The following is a 23,476-nucleotide window of genomic DNA, read 5'->3' as shown; positions in this document are numbered from 1 at the left end:
CAGGCGGCTATGTTCGTTATGTAATGTCTACTTTATTTAGCATATTAATTATTGATGTTAGCATACAATATAGAGAGTCCATTTAAATGAAGGGGATCGTAAGTAAAGGGCTGTAAGTGCACTTAAGTTACTTTTGAGAAAATTGGGTTTAAATATTTAAGCTTTCGTAAAATCGGTGAAATTTTTATTTAAATTTTAATGTGTGATGCGATTAAAATATCCCTTTGCCACTAAAATTTTAGATACTTTTGCTTACACTGGATGCACTTAACTCATGTTATTACAAATGTCACTAGCATTCCTTTGCTTCTAGCCACCTCAATTCAAAAAAAGCTAATCCGAATTTTTAAACAAGTTGCTGAAAATGGTTGCCGTTCATTACAATGCAGGCTTCAATTCAGTACGCATATTATTAAAAACATTTTGAAGCATATTCTCTGAAATTGAATTTATCGTTTCTTGAATATAATTTTTTAGTACGTATTATTAATATAGGTTCTTTCTTCTATAGAAAACGCAATCATGTTTATGAAACACATTATACACTGCAGTGTTTACTTCAGTGCTTGAAGACTTCGAATGCAACAGCGGCCGTAAGTTTGTGTGTCTGACGGGAGCAAGGACATTAGTGAAGGGGTGAGAGTGAAGTACATTCAGAAATGTAGGTACAATAAAAATGCAAGTAAAAATAAAATGATGTCCCTGTATAATATGAAACACTGTTAGCCGGTAGTTTCGCACAAAGTAGATCTTAGTTGAAATCCTGGCTAGACCAAGCAGAATTTCAAAAGTACGTACTTATAATTTGTGTGAGTTAAGCCTTGGTTTTTCTGAACCGACGCATGCGGCGTGCGAGGTGCGAGGCTCGCCTCGCACAAATCCGGACTATGCAAGAGATAGTGAGTGGTGGTGAGGTGCGCAGACCTCGCATCTCGCAGTTATAGAAACCACTTACTATCTTTCGTGTAGTCCGGATTTGTGCAAGGCGGGCCTCGCACCTCGTACATTGCATGCGTCGGTTCAGAAAAACCAAGGCTTTATAGTATGCGGTCTATTCTAACTACACATAACCATTACTACACATGATAATCAAAATATTTATTAACTTAACAATTGTTTTAATTATTGTGTAATTATATAAAACTTCACATTTCACCACTAAAACAATTAAATCGTGTTTAAAATTATTTAAGTAAATGTTGTTTGATTATTTAACGAAGCTGTATTGTCTACTAGGTTATTTAACGTCGGCGTCGGTGGAATTGGTGATAGCAAGATGTTATTTGGCGAGATGAGGCCGAGGATTCACCATACATTACCTGACATTCACCTTAGGATTGGAGAAAACCTCGGAAATAACCCAACCGGGTAATCAGCCCAAGCGGGAGTTGAAGCAACTCCCGAGCGCAACTCAGTATGAGCAGGCAAACGCCCTATCGCCTAATCTATACCGGAAGTTAAAATATTATATTAATTGAAGCAATTCAAGCCATAACCCTGCACATTGTGCACTTGTCTCTGTGCGACGTGCAGTTCATATTCCCCTATCTGGAGGGGCTGAATCGGCTTGGAGGAAGCGCGACAGTAAATCTACTGACATGAGCCTGTCGCATTTAAGCACACTTAAATGTCATTGACCTGGACCGGGATCGAACCCGGAACCTCGAGCACAGAAGGCCAGCGCTTTAGAAATCAGTTCTATAGGCCAACTTGAACATAAAATGTTATAAATATGAACATGGATCCTATTATAATCGGACCTATGAATAGGGGGCGTGCGATAGCGTCGCGGTTAAAGTACGGGGGAAAGGGAAAGACAAGTCTCTCTCTATTATGAATGCTGCTGCGCTCATCAGGGACAGTCATGCCTACGTACAGAACACTACGCGCGCCATTCACACCCGGCAGCCAAGTGCACTGGAGGGATATCTGAAAATATTTTTCCAAACTGAGATATGTTTATTTTATGATTAATATATATTTTGAATTAGTATTTATTGTCAGTCGTGAATAACCCTGTACATCTACTTTTTATTAGTTACATAAAAACAAATACATAATGACAACGTCTCTCAAACAATCTTATAAGAAAATCAGTTTCAATTTTATAGCTGGGAGGCTCGACGAGTTCTAGAGTTCATTAGAAGAAACAAATACTTAGCTACTTTTAAAATTAACTTTTTTTTTGGTTGAACCATAAAATCTTTTTAATTCCTAAAGCCTGTTTCCCTGCTAAGGATAAAATTGCAGTGGAGGCAAAGGCATGTATTACACACAGCCTAGAGAATCACATTCTTGTACCCTGCATTCATTTGGTGTTGATATATCCCAAACACTTCTATTAACTGCAGGAGGAAGTCACCGATAAAGGGGTATTTAAACAACAAGATTTTTTCAAGAGCTGTTATTTATGCAGACTATTAATTGGAATTAAGATTCCTTTGTTTTTACACTGCGCTTCAGCATTTTAATTGAAAATCTAAGAGAAATGAATGTAAGTAGTTAACTAGATTTTATACATGAATCACTTACTACTAAAACATTATGCTTCTTATTTAGTTGTTTAAGCTAATGATAATTTTCATTGCAGGAATTCTATTTCATTTTCTTCGGTCTTCTTCAGTGTCGTAACTTTTGAAACTTATCTGCCTACAACTCTCAGAGTAGAGTGTCTGGCTATAATTTCGGTGTATCAGAGGAAGATAAATTTTAATTTCCCTTTCGTTTGGTCTTAGATCCTGTACCTTGTCTCGGGTTATCCTAACCCAGGCATGCCGAAAAGTGTCACTGAGTGACATTCCCCTCCATCCCCCATTCCTACAAGTTTGGTATTGAACACAACTTAACACAAGCTAACCGCCCATAATGTAGCTTGACTTGCGGAAGACGTGCGGCAAACTACCACGGCAGACTATATCGATGGGGAAGCATGTTCCCCTTTAATGACATGCTTGTCCTAAGCAGCTACTTTCATTATGCTGATAACGTATACTTGGCCAGGCATTTCCGTTACTAGTGTATACTTGGCAAGGCATTTCCGTTACTATAAAGTCCGTACGTTAAGAGGAAGTCACAATTTAAGTCACATAGAATTTGTGTTCACTCAAAGTTGGGTTCTGGCGTCTTGTCAGCCCATTTGAGTTGTTGGATATAAAGGAAAATTGTGACGGTGTCGTGTGAAGTTCCTGGAGTAGCTCAGTCGTTAGAGCATTCGTGCGGTAAGCGAAAGGTCCCGGGATCGATACCCAGCCTCGGAACAATTTTTCCTTGAAATTATTCTAAACCTATGAAACTTGCATTGAGAAAGTATGCGTCACCTTCTTGATACCTAATTTTGTTTTTCTCAAAAACAGCAATTATAGTTACTGAAATGACGTATCATATTAAATATGAGTCACCGAGTGTCATTGCTTTAAGATAACTCTTCACGTCGCCTATAATTTTTGTAGCAACGTGTAACGTTCGTAGATCCTTTTCAACTCCTGTATTCGGATCCGTGCACAAGAATGAAAGCGTGGTACGGAGGCAGACACAATGGTAGGAAAGAACACTGGCATCTTTTCGTTTCGTCACCTACAAATAAACGACAATAAACTGATCCTTGTGACGCATTTCCACGAAATAAAATGGGCACATGACCCTTCTATTGTATGACAATATTGTGGCCTGCGTTGTTTTCTTGTCCTCTTTGAATCTTTTATGAGTTTACAGAAAACGAACAGCGAAGAAAGGAAAAGAATTGTATTCCACTTCTCTGTTATTGTCGTTCGTTCAAGGATATAAAAATCATAAAATTTAAATTCCCAAAGGTCGATTACGGGGACGCAGCAAACTATCATCTCCAAACTTCATTTAATACAACTGTGTATGTTAGTATATTCGTTTCCTGTTTACTGAAATTGGATTAAATAGAGTTTTCCGTAGACCGTAGATAGGCAAAGTTACACGAGAATCTGGCAGAATGCAATTATTTTGCAGTTCATTTTTATGTTCAGATAGGTCTAGTAATATAGTACAAAATATATGTATATAAGTTCAATCATAAGACATATCTCTTTGCAAATGTTTATTTGCTATGAACGTATTAAATATATATATTAACGTTTTCGCCTTATTGGGCACCATCAGATATAATAAAATGTGTGATCTGAAACTTGAATAAATTGACATACTGTAATAACAGTATAATGTACATGGTGAATGAAATCTTCATGAGTTTTATGTATAAAGCTAATATAGGTTGTTATGATTAATTTCATTACAATGCAAGTTTGAAAGAAAACGAAATTTGTATATACATATAACTCATGTTACAGGAGTACATACATGATTAAATAGTGAGTAATTGAATTATGCAAAATTATATACAACTACTTTCGTTTCTTTCAAACTTGTAATGTAATGAAATTAATTATATCAGCCTATACTAGCTTCATACATGCTTTTAACACCGCCGATATTTTGCATAATTCAATTAGTCACTATTTAATTGTGTATGTACTCCTGTAACATGAGTTATATGTATATACAAATTTCGTTTTCTTTCAAACTTGCATTGTAATGAAATTAATCATAACAACCTATATTAGCTTTATACATAAAACTCATGAAGATTTCATTCACCATGTACATTATACTGTTATTATGTCAATTTATTCAAGTTTCAGATCACACATTTTATTATATCTGATGATGCCCAATAAGGCGAAAACGTTAATATATATTTATTATCTTCATAGCAAATAAACATTTGCAAAGAGATATGTCTTATGATTGAACTTATATATTTTTTTTTGTACTATAGAATGTAATTATGTTTTTCTAATATACAGCCATTGCGGGCAAGCTGGGAATTCAAATGAAAAAGTATTTTTCGTAATATTTATTTATTATTAGTGTAAGACATAAATAAGGCTCTAAATCTAAATATTCTAATGTTTTATTTTCAAAAAGAAAATATTTTACAAGTTTTTATGGACAATGACTCTGAGTGGTCATGACTGGGTAATATATAGGTACTGTTTTGTTTTCCTGAAGTTTGCAGCACTTACTGATAGAGAGATCAGCTGTTAATGTACGATTTTCAAGGAGCTATTATTGAAGAAATATTTTGGTAGTCTGTACTGTTAATTCCAGAGCTCCAGGATCAAGGAACTTTTTTACTCTACACTCTATTATTTCTGCCATCATTTTCAGTAGTTTGGGTTAATAACAATTAATCTTACAGTTCAAGTGAATATTTTGACTTAGAAATGTCACAGTTGCTTTGAAACTGGAAAAATGAAGGATATTATTAACTCAATTGTGACATGGAAGAAACATCTATAAAATATTTACCGATTATGTTTTTGTAAACTAATTGGATGCCATGAAATTTGCATAACTTTCACACAGACACTATGAGAATGAATACCGTTTTGCTTGAGGAAGAGACCTCAGTTTTACACTTTTGATTAGTAAGATGTGAAGTGAGTTCACAAATCTTGTAACATTCATGACGGAACATTTTCTTTATTTTCTTCAATAATAGGACTAATAAATTTTATTCAACAACTATTTTTCTGTAAAATGATACTGATCTTCTAAATTGATTCTAATAATAAAAGCTGACAAAAGTCATTTCAATTTCGATATATAGAGTTTGAAAATAGTAAACATGTAACATCCTTCACAACTGGAATGACTGTATAATAATAATAATAATAATAATAATAATAATAATAATAATAATAATAATAATAATAATAATAATAAATAATGATAATACTAATAAAAATAAAAATAATATTAATAGAATAATAATAATAAAATAATAATAGTAATATGTTACATGGTCTCAGCAAATTCCGCACATGACCTATATCTCTATGGAAACCTTACAAAATTATCAGGTCGAAACGCAGCTTGAAAAGCTGTACACAGATAAATACTCGTATTGGGAGAGAGGGTTGAATTGGATTTAGATTCAGCATGCGACCTTTCAAGTTCTAATACGTTAACCCTCAATCTAGGCGCTGTCTCAAACCCACACCGGCTGACTACACCAAGGTTCGCTGCTTCCAGGTTTCGAGCAGGCAAGCCCACTCGTCTCTAGTCCAGCGCTCTCCGTGCGTCGTCAGCCGGCGTTCAGGGAATGTTGACGGAATAAAGATCGGACGGAATGGTATAGATGCCTAATATGGGGGAATGAGAGAACCCTGAGGAAAAACCCAAGTGCGACCTCGTCCCATGAAAAGTACCAGACCAGAACGGAGCACAAATCGGGACCTTCTGTGTGACAAGCCCAAGGTATAACCACTAGGCTACCGCAGGGGTCTCGGTTGTATACTTGTGTCCTAAATTTCTGTGTTTAAACCGGAATGAGGGCGATAAAGTCACATAATGGATGTCCGTCCGTCCGTCCGTCCGTCCACCCACCCATCCATCCATCCATCCATCCATCCACCCACCCATCCATCCATCCATCCATCCACCCATCCATCCATCCATCCATCCATCCATCCATCCATCCATCCATTCACACATAGGATAAAGATTGGTAATATTGTGATACTAATAGTATTATGATAGTTCTTTTTGAGAATTTTTTTTACAATTTTACTGAGCGAGAGGAAGCTCAGTTTTTGCGTCAACGTATTAAGGGAATGTTCGTGAACAAGTTTCTGCACAAAACCGGTCCTTCTCTCGCTCAGTAAAATTGTATCTTATAAAGTACTATCATAATATTATTAGTATCACAATATTACCATACATACATACATACATACATACATACATACATACATACATACATACATACATACATACATACATACATACATACATACATACATACATACATACATACAGGTTTTCTCCGGGATTTTTCCTCAACCCAATATGAGCATATGCTGGGTAACTTACGGTGCTGGACTTCGGCTTTGCAATTCCCTACCGAGTATTGTCAGGGACTGTCAGACATCAGACCAATTTAAGATTAGACTAACGAAATATTTTTCTAACAATTCTTGTTAACAATAATAGCTGTTTCAAGTTTCTCAATGTTTAATGGTTATATATATATCACAGAATAAATATTTAAATTATCTCATTATTATCTCATTATTATTATTATTATTATTATTATTATTATTATCACTATTTCTTACCAATGTTTATTATTGTCACACTAAAGGTACGGTTTGTTTACGGCGATCATCGCCGGGAGCACATCGCCAGCGATTGTCGCCGGAGTTGCTAGCAGTTGAAATGAATGGGCACGGTTTCTTTACAGCGAAGATCGCCAGCGCAGTTCGTTGGACGCGACGCAGATCGCTGGAGGTTGCTTCTGAAGCAAATTCAGGACGCACATCGCCGCATTCGTGTTCAATAATCGATATTTAGACAAGGTCATGTTGTAATATCGAATATCTGATCTGTACACGTTAACCACGTCTGTACGTTTTGGCTGCAAAACAAATCAAGACGTTTTGTAATTTTTCGCGGTCTGAAAACGAAATTATTATTGAATATGTGTCACAACATAATGCTCTTTTTAATATGAGTTGTGAATTAATAAACAAATTAAACAATAAACCCTTACATTACATATTACATTTTTATCACGCCCGAGCCCCAGAGAATTTCGTTCAGTGTTGGGTAAGGGGAAATTCTCTCTTCTGTAAGTTTTCTGTGACTAGGCCTACCTAAGTACTTACGCGGTATTCTGAAATATAGCGTTTTTTTTTTTTTGTAGAGATGTAGTTGATCGTATATACAAGGCATAATAAAAGCCCAAACGAACCAGACCTAACCTATCACATGTTCGTACATGTAAAGTGTATAAGCGGATTACGAAGGGAACTACCTCAGCGCTAGTTTAGCCATTTTTTTTTTAATTATTGTTTGGAATACACCATGTAATGTAATACAGTATCATAATAATAATAATAATAATAATAATAATAATAATAATAATAATAATAATAATAAGTTCATAACCTGAGTTACTGCCAATCTTTCAACTGGAGTTACGGGGGTCTTGACAAAATTTGTAGGTAATTTAACATTGTCATTTTCAATTAAACTCAAAACATAATCAAACTGGTCAGGTGAGAGTCTGAAATATTCCTTAAATTTTGTAGCGTTTTTATAAAGATGTCTCATTATCAATGTGTTAAAACAGAATTCTGTAAACCTATTCCTGAATATTTCATTAGTCCGTAGCTTGTTCCTTTTATAATACGCATGCGAGATTTTGATATCGTCATCTCCCTCTTCTAGAATAAATAGCAACTTCATTATCTTGGATTTATTCATTATAAATTTTAGGTTATGTCCGGGGCCTACATTGATTTACTTGACCATATGTAGTAGATGAAGGAATAAACAAATGAGAATCTACAGCGATGTACGTCAATAAAGAAACCACTTCTCGGCGATCATCGCCAGCGTTTATAATCGCCGGCGATGTGCGTCCGACGATGATCGCCATAAACAAACCGTACCTTAACATTACTTATCCAACTTTCATTATTTACTTTCATGTTGTTTTATGGTCTAGATATTAATGTAATAACTATGTAACCAATTGTATTCAATTAGAATTAGAGTCTGGCTGGGCGGAAGAGAAGGCCTACTGGCCTTAGCTCTGCCAGATTAAATAAATTAATAATAATAATGATAATAATAATAATAATAATAATAATAATAATAATAATAATAATAATAATAATAATTATTATTATTATTGTTATTATTATTACATACGTGCATACATACATACATACATACATACATAGCTACCGTCCACACCTGTGGAGTAACGGTCAGCACGTCTGGCCGCGAAACCAGGTGGCCCGGGTTTGAATCCCGGTCGGGGCAAGTTACCTGGTTGAGGTTTTTTCCGGGGTTTTCCCTCAACCCAATACGAGCAAATGCTGGATAACTTTTGGTGCTGGACCCCGGATTCATTTCATCGGCATTATCACCTTCCTTTCATTCAGACGCTAGATGTTGATAAAGCGTCGTAAAATAACCCAATAAAATAAATAAATACATAGCTACCGGTTTAGGTCAGTCGGCTAAGGAACTTGCCTGCCGATCCGGAGTTGCGTTCGGGTTCGCGTTCCATTCCCGCTTGGGTTGATTACCTGGTTGGGTTTTTTCGGAGTTTTTTTCCTAAACATAAGGCAAATGTCAGGTAATCTATGACGAATCCTCGGTCTCATCTCGCCAAATATCATCTCTTTATCACCAATCTCATCGACACTAAATAACCTCGCAGTTGATACAGCGTCGTTAAACAACCAAGTAAAAATACACACATACATACATGCAGTCCACACCTGTGGAGTAACGGTTAGCGCGTCTAGCCGCGAAATCAGGTGGCCCGGTCGGGGCAAGTTACCTGGTTGAGGTTTTTTCCGGGGTTTTCCCTCAACCCAATATGAGCAAATGCTGGGTAACTTTCGGTGTTGGAATCCTGACTCATTTCACCGGCATTATCACCTTCATCTCATTCAGACGCTAAATAACCTAAGATGTTGATAAAGCGTCGTAAAATAACTATTAAAATAAAATAAAACATACCTGCATACACACATACATTATATTGCATTGGATATTGAAAAACAAGCCTGTTCAGTGGTATTTAAGGAATGTAATGTTGATGTTAAGCTAGTGCGACAAGTGAGATGTCTGGCCTGATGGTATCGATGCTGGTACCAGAATGTAATATTTGATTAAATGTGATAAATATTTGACAGACGTGCTGTGGCTGTTGCAAAATTAAACAGCAGCAAGAATGCACAGAGATACCGAATCGGAAATGTTAGTGTCCCATTCAGCAGGACCGCAGAACAAGAAGTGAATGATAAATGACTGCGACATCACGCACAGCCTCTTTGGCGGTGACATTCCCATTTGTCGCTGCTTCATGAATTTGCATGCCGCCGTAATCACAACACCCAATAATCGAGATAGAAACGTTCCGCTGTTTTCCAGTCGGGTGAACCGACGCGACGCGCTGCTATAAAAGACAAATCGGACCAAAAATATTTGCAGACACGTGAAGTTGAAATTAGTATTTTTCCTCTGGACTACCTCCATCTCTTTCTTTCCCTCGCTCCATCTCTCTCCTCTTCATCTACTTCATATACATTATGCAAATCTGTTTCGCTCTTGCCTCTCTCGCAGATACAGGAGAACTTATTGCGTTTATACGCTTGTTTTCTGCTTTGAAAAATATTTCACACATACATAGGAATAAAAACTGTTGTTTAATATTTTTTCTAAAGGAAACACAAAATCATGGACCATAACTAATGGAATCACCGCTAGCTTTAGTGTTTCTTCACTGACCTCACACTTATAGTGAAACTTAAATAACAACCAACATCACTACTGCGAGACCCTTGCACCGTGAAAAAATACTTCCTTTACAGATTTTATTCTGATATCAGATAATTTCACAAGAAACGAAACTATGCGAAATAAATACATTTATACTCCCATCTACAGTAATATAAGCAATCGAGAAAATTGTAATAATAATAATGATAATAATAATAATAATAATAATAATAATAATAATTACAAATGGCATTTAATGAACCCGGAGGTCACATTACCGCCCTCATCGGTCCCTATCCTGAGTAAGATTAATCCATTTCCTAGCATCATATCTCACTCCCTCAATTCCATTTTAGTATCATCCTCCTATGTACGTCTCTACCTCCCGAAAGGTCTTTTTCCCCTCAGGTCTTCCAACAAACACTCCATATAGATTTCTCAATTGACCCATGCGTGCTGTATGTCTTACCCATCTCAAACGTCTCCTCAGTTACACCCTTATTTTTCCGTAGAATCATACTTATAAACTATATTAATCTAAAATTGCTAGTCTAAGATCCACTTACAAGCTATTTTAAGGGGAGACTCCTCTATAAACCATGAAAATTTTCCAAAATATTTTTATTGACTATTTCACTTCTTTAAAATGTATATTTTCATACCTCAAATGGATTAAGTTTAATTATGGTTACAAATATGTTTAAAATATGTTTTAATACATAAGAAGAGCTGTCAAAATTATGTTTTCTTTAAAGAATTCATTTTTACAAATTTCTGATTATAAATGTAATACATTTTGTTTAAAATTTGGCTTCCTGAAGTTACTAGAAGATTGTAGCGGAGAAGAATTTGTAATAGGTAAGTGCTACATAAATATTAATTTTACTTTAAAATCTACTCTTCCGTAAGTTTATTTTTCTTGATTCAACAGCAACTTTTTATGCCTAATATTAATCGATCTGGATGAAATTCTTAAGCAAGCATTATGAGGTAGTTGCATGTTTCTATACATTTATTTGGTAAGAGATGCTGCTAGTTTATTTTATTAATATTTTTTATGAATTATAGAAAAAAATAAAATTTTCAAAATTTCAAAATGTTTGAAAGTGAATAAATGAGATATCTCATAAAACGAATACATAGAAATGTTCCTCTATGTCTTGTGAATGTGACCAGAAAAAGGAGGCTGCTTTTGATCTCATTATGTACCTAAATCGTATCAGTATGTAATTACTTAATTCCGATCCAGTTGTATGATCAACTATGTAAGCAAGTTTTAATCCTGGTTGAGTGTAAGAGAAGGCCTTACGACCATAATTCTGCCAGGTTAAATAAAGCCATTATTATTATTATTATTATTATTATTATTATTATTATTAAAAATTGAGATCTTCTACTAAAGAGCTGGGTTTGAATAGATTTCTAAAATATAGAAAAAAAAAGTAAAAATTCAAAAGCCAAAAACATTTGGGAGTTTAAAATTTGGATTTTGTTATTTCTTTATATAGTAGTAAACATGCTCTCAAAATTTGGTTGAAAATATGATTAGAAAGAAAGTTGTCATTTTTATTAGAGTGTCCCTTAAGGGGTTAGGTATAGCTTACAGCAGTAAAATTTTTGGAAATATTCAACATTTGTTTCCTCCATTACTGTATCTTGTACAATAATGAAAATTGGTATGTGTAAAACATTATCCTTCTTGTATATGAAAAAAGTATTTTTAAGATTTAAAAAAGTATATATATATATATATATATATTTTTTTTTTTTTCAAAATTCAAAGTTCACTGTGCAGTGATGAAGCGTTTCCCTCGTAACTCATAAACTTGTTCACTTTTTCATGTTCTCTCTCTTTTATTTTATTGCTGAAACTATGTTTACAATATCATGCTCTTTCAACTACATTCCTTAATAAACAATATATTTTTTTATTTTGTGTTAGATATTTGACCATTTTTTAAAATGAATTTATTTTTATCAGACAATCTATCAAAGGTAGAGAAGTGATTTTGCATCATATTGTAGATATGACATGCATAAATACACACAAAAAATTTCATCACAGAATGTTGGATACGTTTTGAATTATGAGGGAAAAGCTTCATCACTGTACAGTGAACTTTGAATTTTGAAAAAAATATATACGTATATAAATATTTTTTTAAATCGTAAAAACATGTTTATCATATAGCAGAAGGAGAATGTTTTACACATACTAATTTTCATTATTGTACAAGATACAGTAATGGAGGAAAAAAAATGTTGAATATTTCCAAAATTTTACTTCTTTATGTATCTAACCCCTTAAGCTAACTTAAAATTCAAACCAAAGGAATAACCCGTCAGGCTAAGTAAATCGTAAATAATATAACGCATAATACAATGAATAAATTTATAAACCGTTTGAATTAAATTTATTATCGAATAAATACTACAGTACATACGCTATGCAACATGAAAGCAGTAAATATAAATTGGATCCAGCAAATTGTACTTTTAAGCTCAACTCATTAGTGGGAGGACAGAATGGTGCAATCAGAATGCCTCTATGTTTAATATTACGAAATGCGATCTGCAATGTTTTCAACGAGAACACAGACCTTATGTAAGTACAAAATCTGAACGTTATGGGAAAGTATTATTAACACACCAAACTGTTGTTACTCTTCTGTTTATAGCAGATTCGAAATTCAAACACTACAGAGTGGACACATATGTAAATGGCTACAGGTTTTTTACGTATAATACAACCCTCTTCGTTGTCATAAGATTCAAATTTACATGTGCAAGAAATGACTGTTCCAAAAATGAAACTCTCTCCCATTATAAGTTTAATGCGTTTCGCGAAAATACGGTCTCTATAATTTTGCGAATGATATCAGTATCTCTATGAATAGCATTTTTCCTTGGACTGCATTTAAAGGTCATAGGCATACAAAATTAGACCATTTAATAACCACTCAAATAAAAGACAATACTTCAGTTATTTTAGATCTCACACAAAAGTTACGGTAGGCGCGTTTGCCTTCTGATCCGGAGCTGCGCTCTTGCTTGAGTTCAATTCCTATTTAGGCTGATTACCTGGCTGCGTTTTTTCAGAGCTAACAAGCAAACATTCTCATGGGTGCACTTAAAATATTAATTTTTCTCCACTATGTTAATAATGTCAAAACAAGTGTTCATACAAACTTTTGCCACTCGAGAGCAATTACGAGAGTCTTGAAGAAAGTAAGTTTCCGTGGGGCCGTTTATAGAAAGAAGACACAATTTCACGAAAGATGTATTGGAAAATATACAGCAATTGTTGAAATATTTTTCAACTTATTGCCCACCGGAATTTAGGCAATTGTCACGCCATGGAATAAACTTTTGTATCCTTGTGTCGTAGAAGTCTGCCACCTGGGATCGGAACCAGTGTGTGAAAGCTGTCTGCACCTCTCTGTTGATCCCACGGTATGACAAATGTCTCAAATCCGGTAATGAATATGTTGAAAAATAGCGCAACGATTGCTGTATCTCTTCCAATAAATCTTTTCATGAAATTGTATTTTCTTCCTGTAAACAGCCCCAGAAAAACTTACTTTCTGGACGGCTATTGTAATTGCTCTCGAGTGGCCAAAATTTGTATAAGCACTTGTTTTGAAATGATTATCGTGGTGAAAAAAAAAAATCAGATTTTAATGATTTCTTTAGTTGGGCAATGCAATTTATGGGATAAAATGATTATTAATTCGTATTATGAGCGTGTAAAAGTCGTTTATTTTTAATACAAATAATATAAAATGGAGGCAATTTAGTTTGTGTCATTTTGTCATTTACTCGTAAATATTTGCAGTGTATTAAATGCCCAAAATATAACATTCTCATTCTATGTGTTTATTGGTTTATTCAATTTATCTTACTTAAAGGTTATTAGTAACATAAAAATTGTTTTTATTTAGTCTGTATGTCATTTTCTCACTTAAATATTTGCAGTGTATGAAATGCCTAAAATATAAAATTCTCGGTCTATACAGAATGTAATGTTCTTTCATATCCTCTTGCTCCAAGACATATTCTGATCTTTGCTGTAGAAAGGTACTAGGTTGCACTACTGGAGGAAAATGTAACCTTTGAGCCGATAAATATGTTTTGCGTTCGTAGATCCCAATTTAATAATGTAATTTTTCTTCCTTTTCACAATAGTTAGGTAAGGTATTGATACTCACTTATTCAAATTTTAGATAAATTTTAATTTCAATTCAGCAAATGTTTAAATATCAAAGTTGAACTATTAAATTTATGGGTTTACATTATTTGTACTTTAACACTTTCGCAGTGATCAATATAACCAGAGCATTTTGAAAATTTTAACCATGTCATTGATATAATCATCTTTTCGGAGTTCCAAGCTACATATCGCCTCCATCATTAGGGAAGGAGAGTAAGGGGAAACGGAGAAGCCCAATCTGTTGAGTCATATTCCGGAGAGTAACTTTTGTAACGGACCCAACAGATATGCTTCACCGTTACGCCTTTCTCTACTTCCCTTATGACGGAGACAATATATGGGGTCTAGAACACAAGGGATGTGTGATATAAACCTGATGTTAAGAAAAATGAGTTTAAAGTTAAGTGACAAAGAAAAATTTTACGCAAAGTCTACTATGTCTATTTTGTGCTTACACATTGAGTTTTGGTCTTAGGAGATAGTTCACTGCAGATTTTAAAGACATTTTAAAATTCAGATATTAAAAATAGCCACATTATAATAAGATGTTGCACTTGTATCGCTTGTATTCCAAACTATTTTGCAGATTACATAAGGGTTCAAACTAACGTTAAAATGTAATTTGTAAATTCCAAAATACAATCTAAATTCAAACAATCTTATGAGTATGAAAAAAGTAGGAAGACGTCTTTGAAACACACAGAATGTTCCATTTGTTTTGCTCACTCGAAATATTTTTTCTTCTCAGCGCCAAATGAAATACTGTTTTAAACAAAAGGGGCCGTATTCATAGACATTCTTAGCGCGGGCTTTCGGTGGATGATCAGCGAACTAACTTTTTCGTATTCATAAACCAGTGCCAGCGATGTGATATGATATGAATCCTGTTTAGCACGCTCGTAGCCCGGGCTAGCGAAATGTCTATGAATAGCACCCAAGTTGTCTAAGTAAAATGGGGAATTAGTACTATGCGTATATCTTTCTTGTAACCTTGTTCATTAAGGAGATACGAGTAATGAGTGCATTTTTAAAGGCAAAAATGACTTTTCATTCGACGAATCATTTAACCCCTTGAATGCTGTTCAAAATGTATCTTAAAGTACTATTCTAATAAAAAAAACACTGAAGAGTGTACAAAATATGGAAGTCATAGTGTACGTACCTAGTGAAAGTCCGAAATAAACTGATACTTTATAGCACTACAATACTGTAATTGGGCCTTGTTTCATGAATGGTGCCCTAAATGACAGATAATACGCGAGATTCTTAAGAACCACTTTCCCCGATTTTATGAAGCGCATACCAGTACCCTTGAGGAGCAGAATTATTATGTAGTACGAACATGATGTACGCCTTAAGATCCCGTCGTGATCTGGACCGAAAATAATGTAGCAAATGAATTGAATTTGGTAAATCGATTAGTTGGCCTCCTCGTTCTCCAGACATTACACCAATAAACTTTTGTTTTTCTTTGGGGAACGGACAAGGATGCTGTCTATCGAAATGTTTGAACAATACCAGAAGACATACAGCAACGTCTTATTGATGCTGTACATCTGTTTAATAGGCAACATTATAATGATCTCTATGGTATCATTCATCCAAAGATTGTACATAGATTGCAATTATGTAACATCCTAATGGAAAGAATGGAGCACAATGCATATAACTGCAATATATATCATGTGGTTCAAACGAAACAGCTGACTGATGAAGTAGTTTTTCTTTACATCTCTATAATGCAGCACCTATTTGAGCAGAGTACATAGCCTTTGGGCACTGAATAAAGGGGAATTTTAGCTTCATGTTTAACTCAAATAATTATTTTGAAAATTAGAGTAGGCTTTTCCTGCACCCTCAAGCCATTATATCCTCTGGTGATTGTCTTCCTGCCTCATAAAAGTCTATTTTGTCATATCCCCGTCGGGAGGAGGGTACAACCTAAAGGAATAGCATCTCTCTCTAGCTGACCTTTAAGTCGTCTCGTATGCAATACTACTGCAGTCTAGCAGTCCTTGAACAAACTACGAGCAACACCCACCACTCTGGACGATCTATTCGGCGCCGTACAAACACAAGCGAAGATAATGAAATATATTTTAAAGGTTATTGGTAGGATGAAAAGAAAAAAAAACGGGAGAACGGCTAGAGAATCGCCTCACAAATTTGGGTTTGTCTGCCACAAATGGGTACAGTTCCGCCACCTCCAGGATTTAAACTCCAGCTCCCAGCGGTGTGTGAACAGAGCTACTGAGGCTGCTTTTATTTGGACTAAGTTGATATTGAATGTCATCGACATCCGATCAGTATTTTAGAATCGTCGTACCGATAGAGAGTCGACATTCTCAGAACAATTTTTCCGGTTGTGAGGGATGCTGAAAGCGCATATTTCCACGAAAATCCATAAACTGACTTCGCAGCAGTACCGTAATACTTTCGTTCCTTATTCGTGTAATAAGAAAGTAAAAATAAAACAGATTGAACGCTTTTTGATTACCAGTGCTGCTAAGAACGAATGAAAGTGCTACGAGATCGAATTCCTGAAGGAGATACTTCACGTGTTGGAAGATAAATAGCGAATTGAATTCATGTCTGATTCATCTGCTCTGGGGATATCAGGGTATGACAATTAAATTGATTCTCATACTTATGCAAGATCACGATTCTATTAGTGATAAAGCCGACGTGGCCATTAATAAACCTGACTCACATTCCTGCTGGAATTCCAATGCTCAGGTATGCTGACTCTCCAGGGGCGTCTTTCATTATAGCACGTGGCGATCTGCAGGACTCCGAACAAGGTGAAACGAGATTGACCCAAGTGTTCTTACAATACTATATTATGTACCTTCTCTTCTATAGATGTATTTTTATAAAAGTTATGTAACTTCTTAAAGAATTTCATTTCAGTGTGGAACTTTATTAGAATTAACTGTATGACAAAGATATTATTTTAACAATGCAACAAATCCAGACGTTTGAAATAGGCAGACATGTAGTACGTAAGGGGCGATTCCAGAAATGCATATAAGTGTAAGTTAGTAGGCCGGAGGGAAAAAGACGTTTGGGGAGGCCGAGACGTATATGGGACGATAATATTAAAATGGATTTGAGAGAGGTGGGATATGATTGTAGAGACTGTATTGATCTTGCTGAGGATAGGGACTGATGGCGGACTTAAGTGAGGGCGGCAGTGAACCTCCAGGTTCCTTAAAACCCATAAGTAATTAAGTAAGTATTTCTTTAACACTCCATGTACAGTATACAAAGGTTTATGATATATTTCACAATAACTAGGTATAATTTTTGGCTACTGCGCTCTGCATTAATAACTATACAGGGTGTTTCCGAGGTGGTGTTACAAACTTTCAGAGATGATGGCGAAGGGCACATGTATCAATTTGAGATAAGGAACCATGGTCCGGAAATGACTGAGTCGAAAGCTATAAGCAAAAATAATTGTGTGGAAATGGAATTGTAATTTGGCACCACGTGCCCTCCTTCCCTTAACTTTTGGAACAGTCGTGGAAAGATGGTATGGACCGGATGTCTCCTACGTGGGTACTTGTACCCGATACAATCTGTGAGCTTGTCTACTGTTCGCATTGTCTCATCCGTATTCGAAAATCAGGTCTGCTTATTCCGCTCTCGGGTACTCCTCCATTTCACTAGGACTGATCGACTGGACACTGCAACTTGTAAACATACACTGCTGTCTACAGATGTGCATATTAGGACCGACCATGTCCGTTACACATTACGCTATCTGCATTGCTTTAGTGTAGTTTCCTGTCCCCATCCCTCAGACAGCGCACTGAATGGAATACTGTAAGTAGACAACGTAAACAATGTCAGATGAATACAGTATGTGTAAGGTGTAGAGATAAATACACATAAATAAGGTGTACAGAGGAATAAAATTATTTCATTTCCACACAACAATTTTTGCTTGTAACTTTCGACTCGGTCATTCCCGGACCGGGATGCCTTATCTCAAATTGATACATGTGCCCTTCGCCATCATCCCTGAAAGTTTGTAATACCACCTCGGAAACACCCTGTATATATATATATATATATATATATATATATATATATATATATATTAGGAACATTAAATCCAGATGTTTGAGATGGACAGGGCATGTAGCACGTATGGACGAATCCAGAAATGCATATAGAGTGCTAGTTGGGAGGCCTGAGGGAAAAAGACCTTTGGGGAGGCCGAGAAGTAGATGGGAAGATAATATTAAAATATATTTAAGGGAGGTGGGATATGTTGATGGAGAATGGATTAATCTTGCTCAGGATAGGGACCGATGGCGGGCTTATGTGAGGGCGGCAATGAACCTCCGGGTTCCTTAAATGCCAGTAAGTATATATATGACAATCGCACTGTAAATGTGTGTTTAGTGTGTTCAGTGAAAAATGTGGCTAATTATATCCAATTATATTGGGTGTAGCTCGATTATTTGTTTATATTTTACCCCCTTAAATTAATTATTATAATAAATAATTCAGTGACAAAGTGAAGCTTCTGGGTACCTAGGACATATTCTCAAAAAAGGAAAGAAGCTCAGTTAAAATTTAAATTTTTAGATAGTTTTTTGTTTGTTATAACTTTGTAAAAGTTGAGTTAGCTCGTTTTTGCAGGGAGCCCTTCAATTGTAATAATGTTAACCAATATTAGAAATGTAACATATCGTGAAAATAAAACATATTCCTACACCATTTGGATATCTGCATTTCTTTTTGCATGTGTTTTCATTGGCGAAAGCATGCTCAGCAAATTCAACAAGCGTCAAGTCAGCCTATATGAAATAGTCGCTCCGCAACACCCACTCAACAACAGCCAGTGACTGTAGTCGGTGCGAAGATGACAAGGGCATAAGTTTCGTATTAATAATTATACCTCTCACAATCTGTATTTATTTTCCGCTTTGTGCAGTTTACGCTACGACTGGTGATAACAAAAATTGCTGTGAGCAGTACTAATGGAAATTGCTATATTATTTATATAATGTCAACATTTGTCTGAACCTACACATGCATAATATTTTACGCCCTCGAATATGGTCACATAAACATTAATGGCCTCTGGAAACAATGCGATGTGTGTCTATCATTGTGGAAGGTAACTCAATTTATTGTGATACTGAGAAATATGATTTCGAGAATTTCGTCCGAATACAAATTTGTTTTGTCAACTGTTTTGTTTTTTGTAATTTAATATTTGCATAACAATTCATCTGACAGCATATACTTGAAATATTATTTAAAAAAAACATATTTTGTTTGAAACGCACATAAAGATCACACTTGACATGAAATAGGTCCACACAATTTTATGCCTGCCAATTTCTTTTAATTAAGCAAAGAAATTTCGACCTGAACTGTAAAGGAAAGTCAGAGATAGGGCATAGCTTTATAACTCGCAAATTCGTATTTCATTCTTCTGCGTTCATTGAAGTTATATTTGGTGATGATGCTAGAGTTGGCAGCGTTTAATTTAATGAAGCTCTCAACTCCAGCATTTACTAAGCGCTGAAATTCAACGTGAACGACAAATGGTCAACAGATTTTTCCAGGAGCCCTCTATCATTAACAGGTGTCTTTCATGTGCCATATATCTGCTAGACGAGATTCCAACATTTCATCCTTTCTGGAAGAATCCTGCTAAGAATTGTATGTCATTTTGAAAACATTTCCAACGGCTGAATTAGAACCCGCGAATGTTGTGATAAACAAAATTGGGAGATGAGTACTTTTTCTCAGGTACTCCCGTTTCTCGAGAATGCAAAGCGACAGAACTTTCACAATGGTGTCAAATGGTTTGTAATGTACCAGGCTGCAATCTCAATTGAGCAACAATCAGCACTCGACATGTTAAATTGAAAAAAATCGCGAATCTACCTTTAGATAATGATGAATTACCGCAGCTATCGAGATAACAGACAGGTACAGTACATGATAGAGTGAAGTGAGATGATTACAGATTGAAAATTTGTTGAGTAGGTTAATCGTCTCAGATCCATGATTATTAGTGTTGTGGGATTTAATCGATTGATCTAATCGATTAATCGATCAATTTCTGTTGTAAGATTAATCGATCAAAAAGATTTAATCGAACAATCGAATCGATTAAAATTAATCGGTTGTAATTATTATTATTTTTTTAGTAAAAACTTATGCTGAAATTCCGACAATATTCCTCTCTCGGAAATTGCTTACTTAAAAGCACAATAGTACTTTTATTTTCTAGCTGTATACCAGTTAGAGTAGGGAAAATCTTTGCACAAACACTTCAGGAAGAGATGGAAATACGAACACAATGACCTAGTCTACCTCTATAGAAAGTTGAAACACAATGCGAACCCCTTATTAAGTTTTATGGTTTTCCAAGGAAACATCCACCTTGTTGTTAGCTCAACTTCCTAGCATATGAAATACATACTTTTCTGAGATTCGTCCCCCTCATCCCTTATAAAATAGCCATGTCTACATTGTGTGCAAGTGAGAGCGTAACTACCTTCTTCTATTTTTAAAATCTGGTAATTCGATTGCAATAGGGGCCAGTCTTCTGTTTCGACCGCTGCAGTTTTGCAGTTGCAGTTTCTGTACTGAGTTTGTATATATGAAGGTTGTGTGTTTAGTTTGATAAAGAAAAACTATCAGTTTTCTGTGGTTTGTGAAAAGCGTAAACTCCATTATCTCATATAAGAATTTGAGGTAAACTCGGTGAAACGTTTGGATTTAAATTGAACGATCGTGGAGAAGTGATTGACAGAAAAAAGTTTTTTCGTGTTTAGTGATGCAGGAAACATTGTTACTAAACTTAGAGCGGCACTTAATTCGGAGCATGTGAATGCACTCACATGTTTAAAATCATGGATGACGCAGTATTAACTAGGTGAGTCTTCATACTTTTTGTTATTTATGTTTGTCTCAAAAATTCCCGGATAAAATGACAAATTATAAGCTCATAATAAATATGTTAGTAAGTAATTAAATAGTTGTTTTGTGATATAACGATACAATACATACATATATACAACATTCATTTAATACTTATGATTATGACCGAACACAAGTTAAATTTAACAATAATTGTGTATTACAGTATATTTAAACATTTTTTCAATTCTATAAAATTCGATTAATCTATCGAATAATCGATTAAATTCAAACAGTTAATCGATTAAATATTTTGATTGATCAACAGCACTAATGATTATACAAGGTACAATTACTGTCTTGGCATGCCTACTGTCAGATTAACGAAAACGAAGTTCAGTTTTAATGCTATGGTTACCACATGCTGAACCCTAAATAATTTAATTAATTTCAGGGAGTTAATGCTAACTTTCGAGAAAGAAAAATATCTTGTATGAAATACTTCGTAGCGTGTTTTGAGAAAACTATTGAATTAATTCCCAATATACTCAGTCAATTTAAGACAGCAGTGTATTTTGATAATTAATGGCAAAAAAAATTTAATTTTGTCCTTTAAATGTGCAGAAATTTGATCCGAACAAATGTAACATTGTAAAATTCCTTTGAAAAATGCAAATTTATATTAATTGTTCGTATTAAATTTCTGCAAATTTATATGACAAAACTAAAATTATTTCAATAATTCATTATCATAATTCTCTGCTCTTTTAAACTGCCTGAGCATGTAGGGTTGAAGCCAATAGCTTTCCGAAAACATGTTATGAAATGTTACATATAAAGCAATTTTTATCTCCAAAAGGAAGCAAAAACTAGCAAAATTGTATTAAACTTCTTTGTTAGAAATATCTCAAAGAATAATCCACTGAAATTAATGATATTATTTATAGTTCACCCGGTATGTTTAATAAATTATCTCGAGAGGCTTTTACCACAGTCTAGTATATATACAGTCACGAAGCTTGAGTTGTTAATGTACTAGGAACAATAGACTGTGCAAGCACTATTTCGCATTGTCTGTAATGAGGCGATAGTAGCGATCCTAGTGGTTAGCAACTATCTATGGATGGATATTTACTACGTATAGAGCTTCATGACTGCATATAATAGACTGTGCTTTTACTGTAAATTTTTTAAGGCTTAAAAGTGAACTGTTTCGTTGGTTAATAATTAATAATCCATTTTACAATGTGAAATGTGTAATGTTTGGCTACAAAAAACTCTTTTGAAGAAAGCTAGTGTCCAGAAGGCCTGTAAAGCCGAGGATGAATGAATGAATATACAGATGAAGAGGCGAGACCTGGCATGTGACCTTCGCAAGAGGGGAAAGAATGGGCTATCAGAAAGAGAGTTTGTTTCAGGATGGTTAATATTATACGAATAAACGGACACGGAACTTCGTATCAGACTAAAACCTAACTTCCCCCTCTTTATCCACTGGTGATATAGCCACTGCACATAAGGTCACAGAACAGGTCTTGCCTCCTCTACTGTACATTATTTGGAGTGGAATCCATTCGCATATCCTTAAATATCTATAACTACAAAATAAGAAAAAAAAAAAAGATATTGGATGTCCTAACTTCTGGTGGAATGATTGATTTTAGCTTAATTTTTAACGAAAGGAAATAACGACCGACAAAATTACTGATAGATGAAGGGAAAGCTTCGTAAAGAAAGTAACAAAACTTAAAAGTAAAAATTAATTTTTCGTTTTATTCAAGATAAATGAATTTCGAATACTACATTTTCTTACATCACAGGAGCGAATAAACATGAATGTAAAGAGAATTTTAAGCTACAGAAAAAATTAAACTGCTGTACAAATAAGACAATGTTGTTTAGTCAACTGTCCGAAGACAGGTCTGAATCTCACAAGCAACACCATGTAGGCATCATTTATGAGGCAACTAGGCCAGGAGATAATGGGTTATGGTCGCCAGTTCCTTTCCCCCTCCATTGCATACATCGCCGACTAGCTAC

The 23,476-nt window shown here is 34.9% G+C and overlaps 1 protein-coding gene across 1 annotated transcript in view; it reads right to left on the bottom strand.

Moving 5' to 3' along the window:
- LOC138709978 (cardioacceleratory peptide receptor-like) overlaps nucleotides 1-17,308 on the bottom strand; it is a 414,250-nt gene extending 396,942 nt beyond the window's left edge. Inside the window, exon 1 of the mRNA XM_069840659.1 lies at nucleotides 17,253-17,308. Coding sequence (XP_069696760.1) covers nucleotides 17,253-17,308 — 56 coding nt within the window. The remainder of the gene's footprint in view (nucleotides 1-17,252) is intronic.
- Nucleotides 17,309-23,476: the final 6,168 nt, after the last annotated feature.

Source organism: Periplaneta americana, chromosome 12 (genome assembly GCF_040183065.1).
Source record: "Periplaneta americana isolate PAMFEO1 chromosome 12, P.americana_PAMFEO1_priV1, whole genome shotgun sequence".
NCBI classification, from domain to species: domain Eukaryota; kingdom Metazoa; phylum Arthropoda; class Insecta; order Blattodea; family Blattidae; genus Periplaneta; species Periplaneta americana.
The sequence above is the reverse complement of the archived record's forward strand: the minus strand, read 5'-3'. Positions and strand labels throughout refer to the sequence as shown.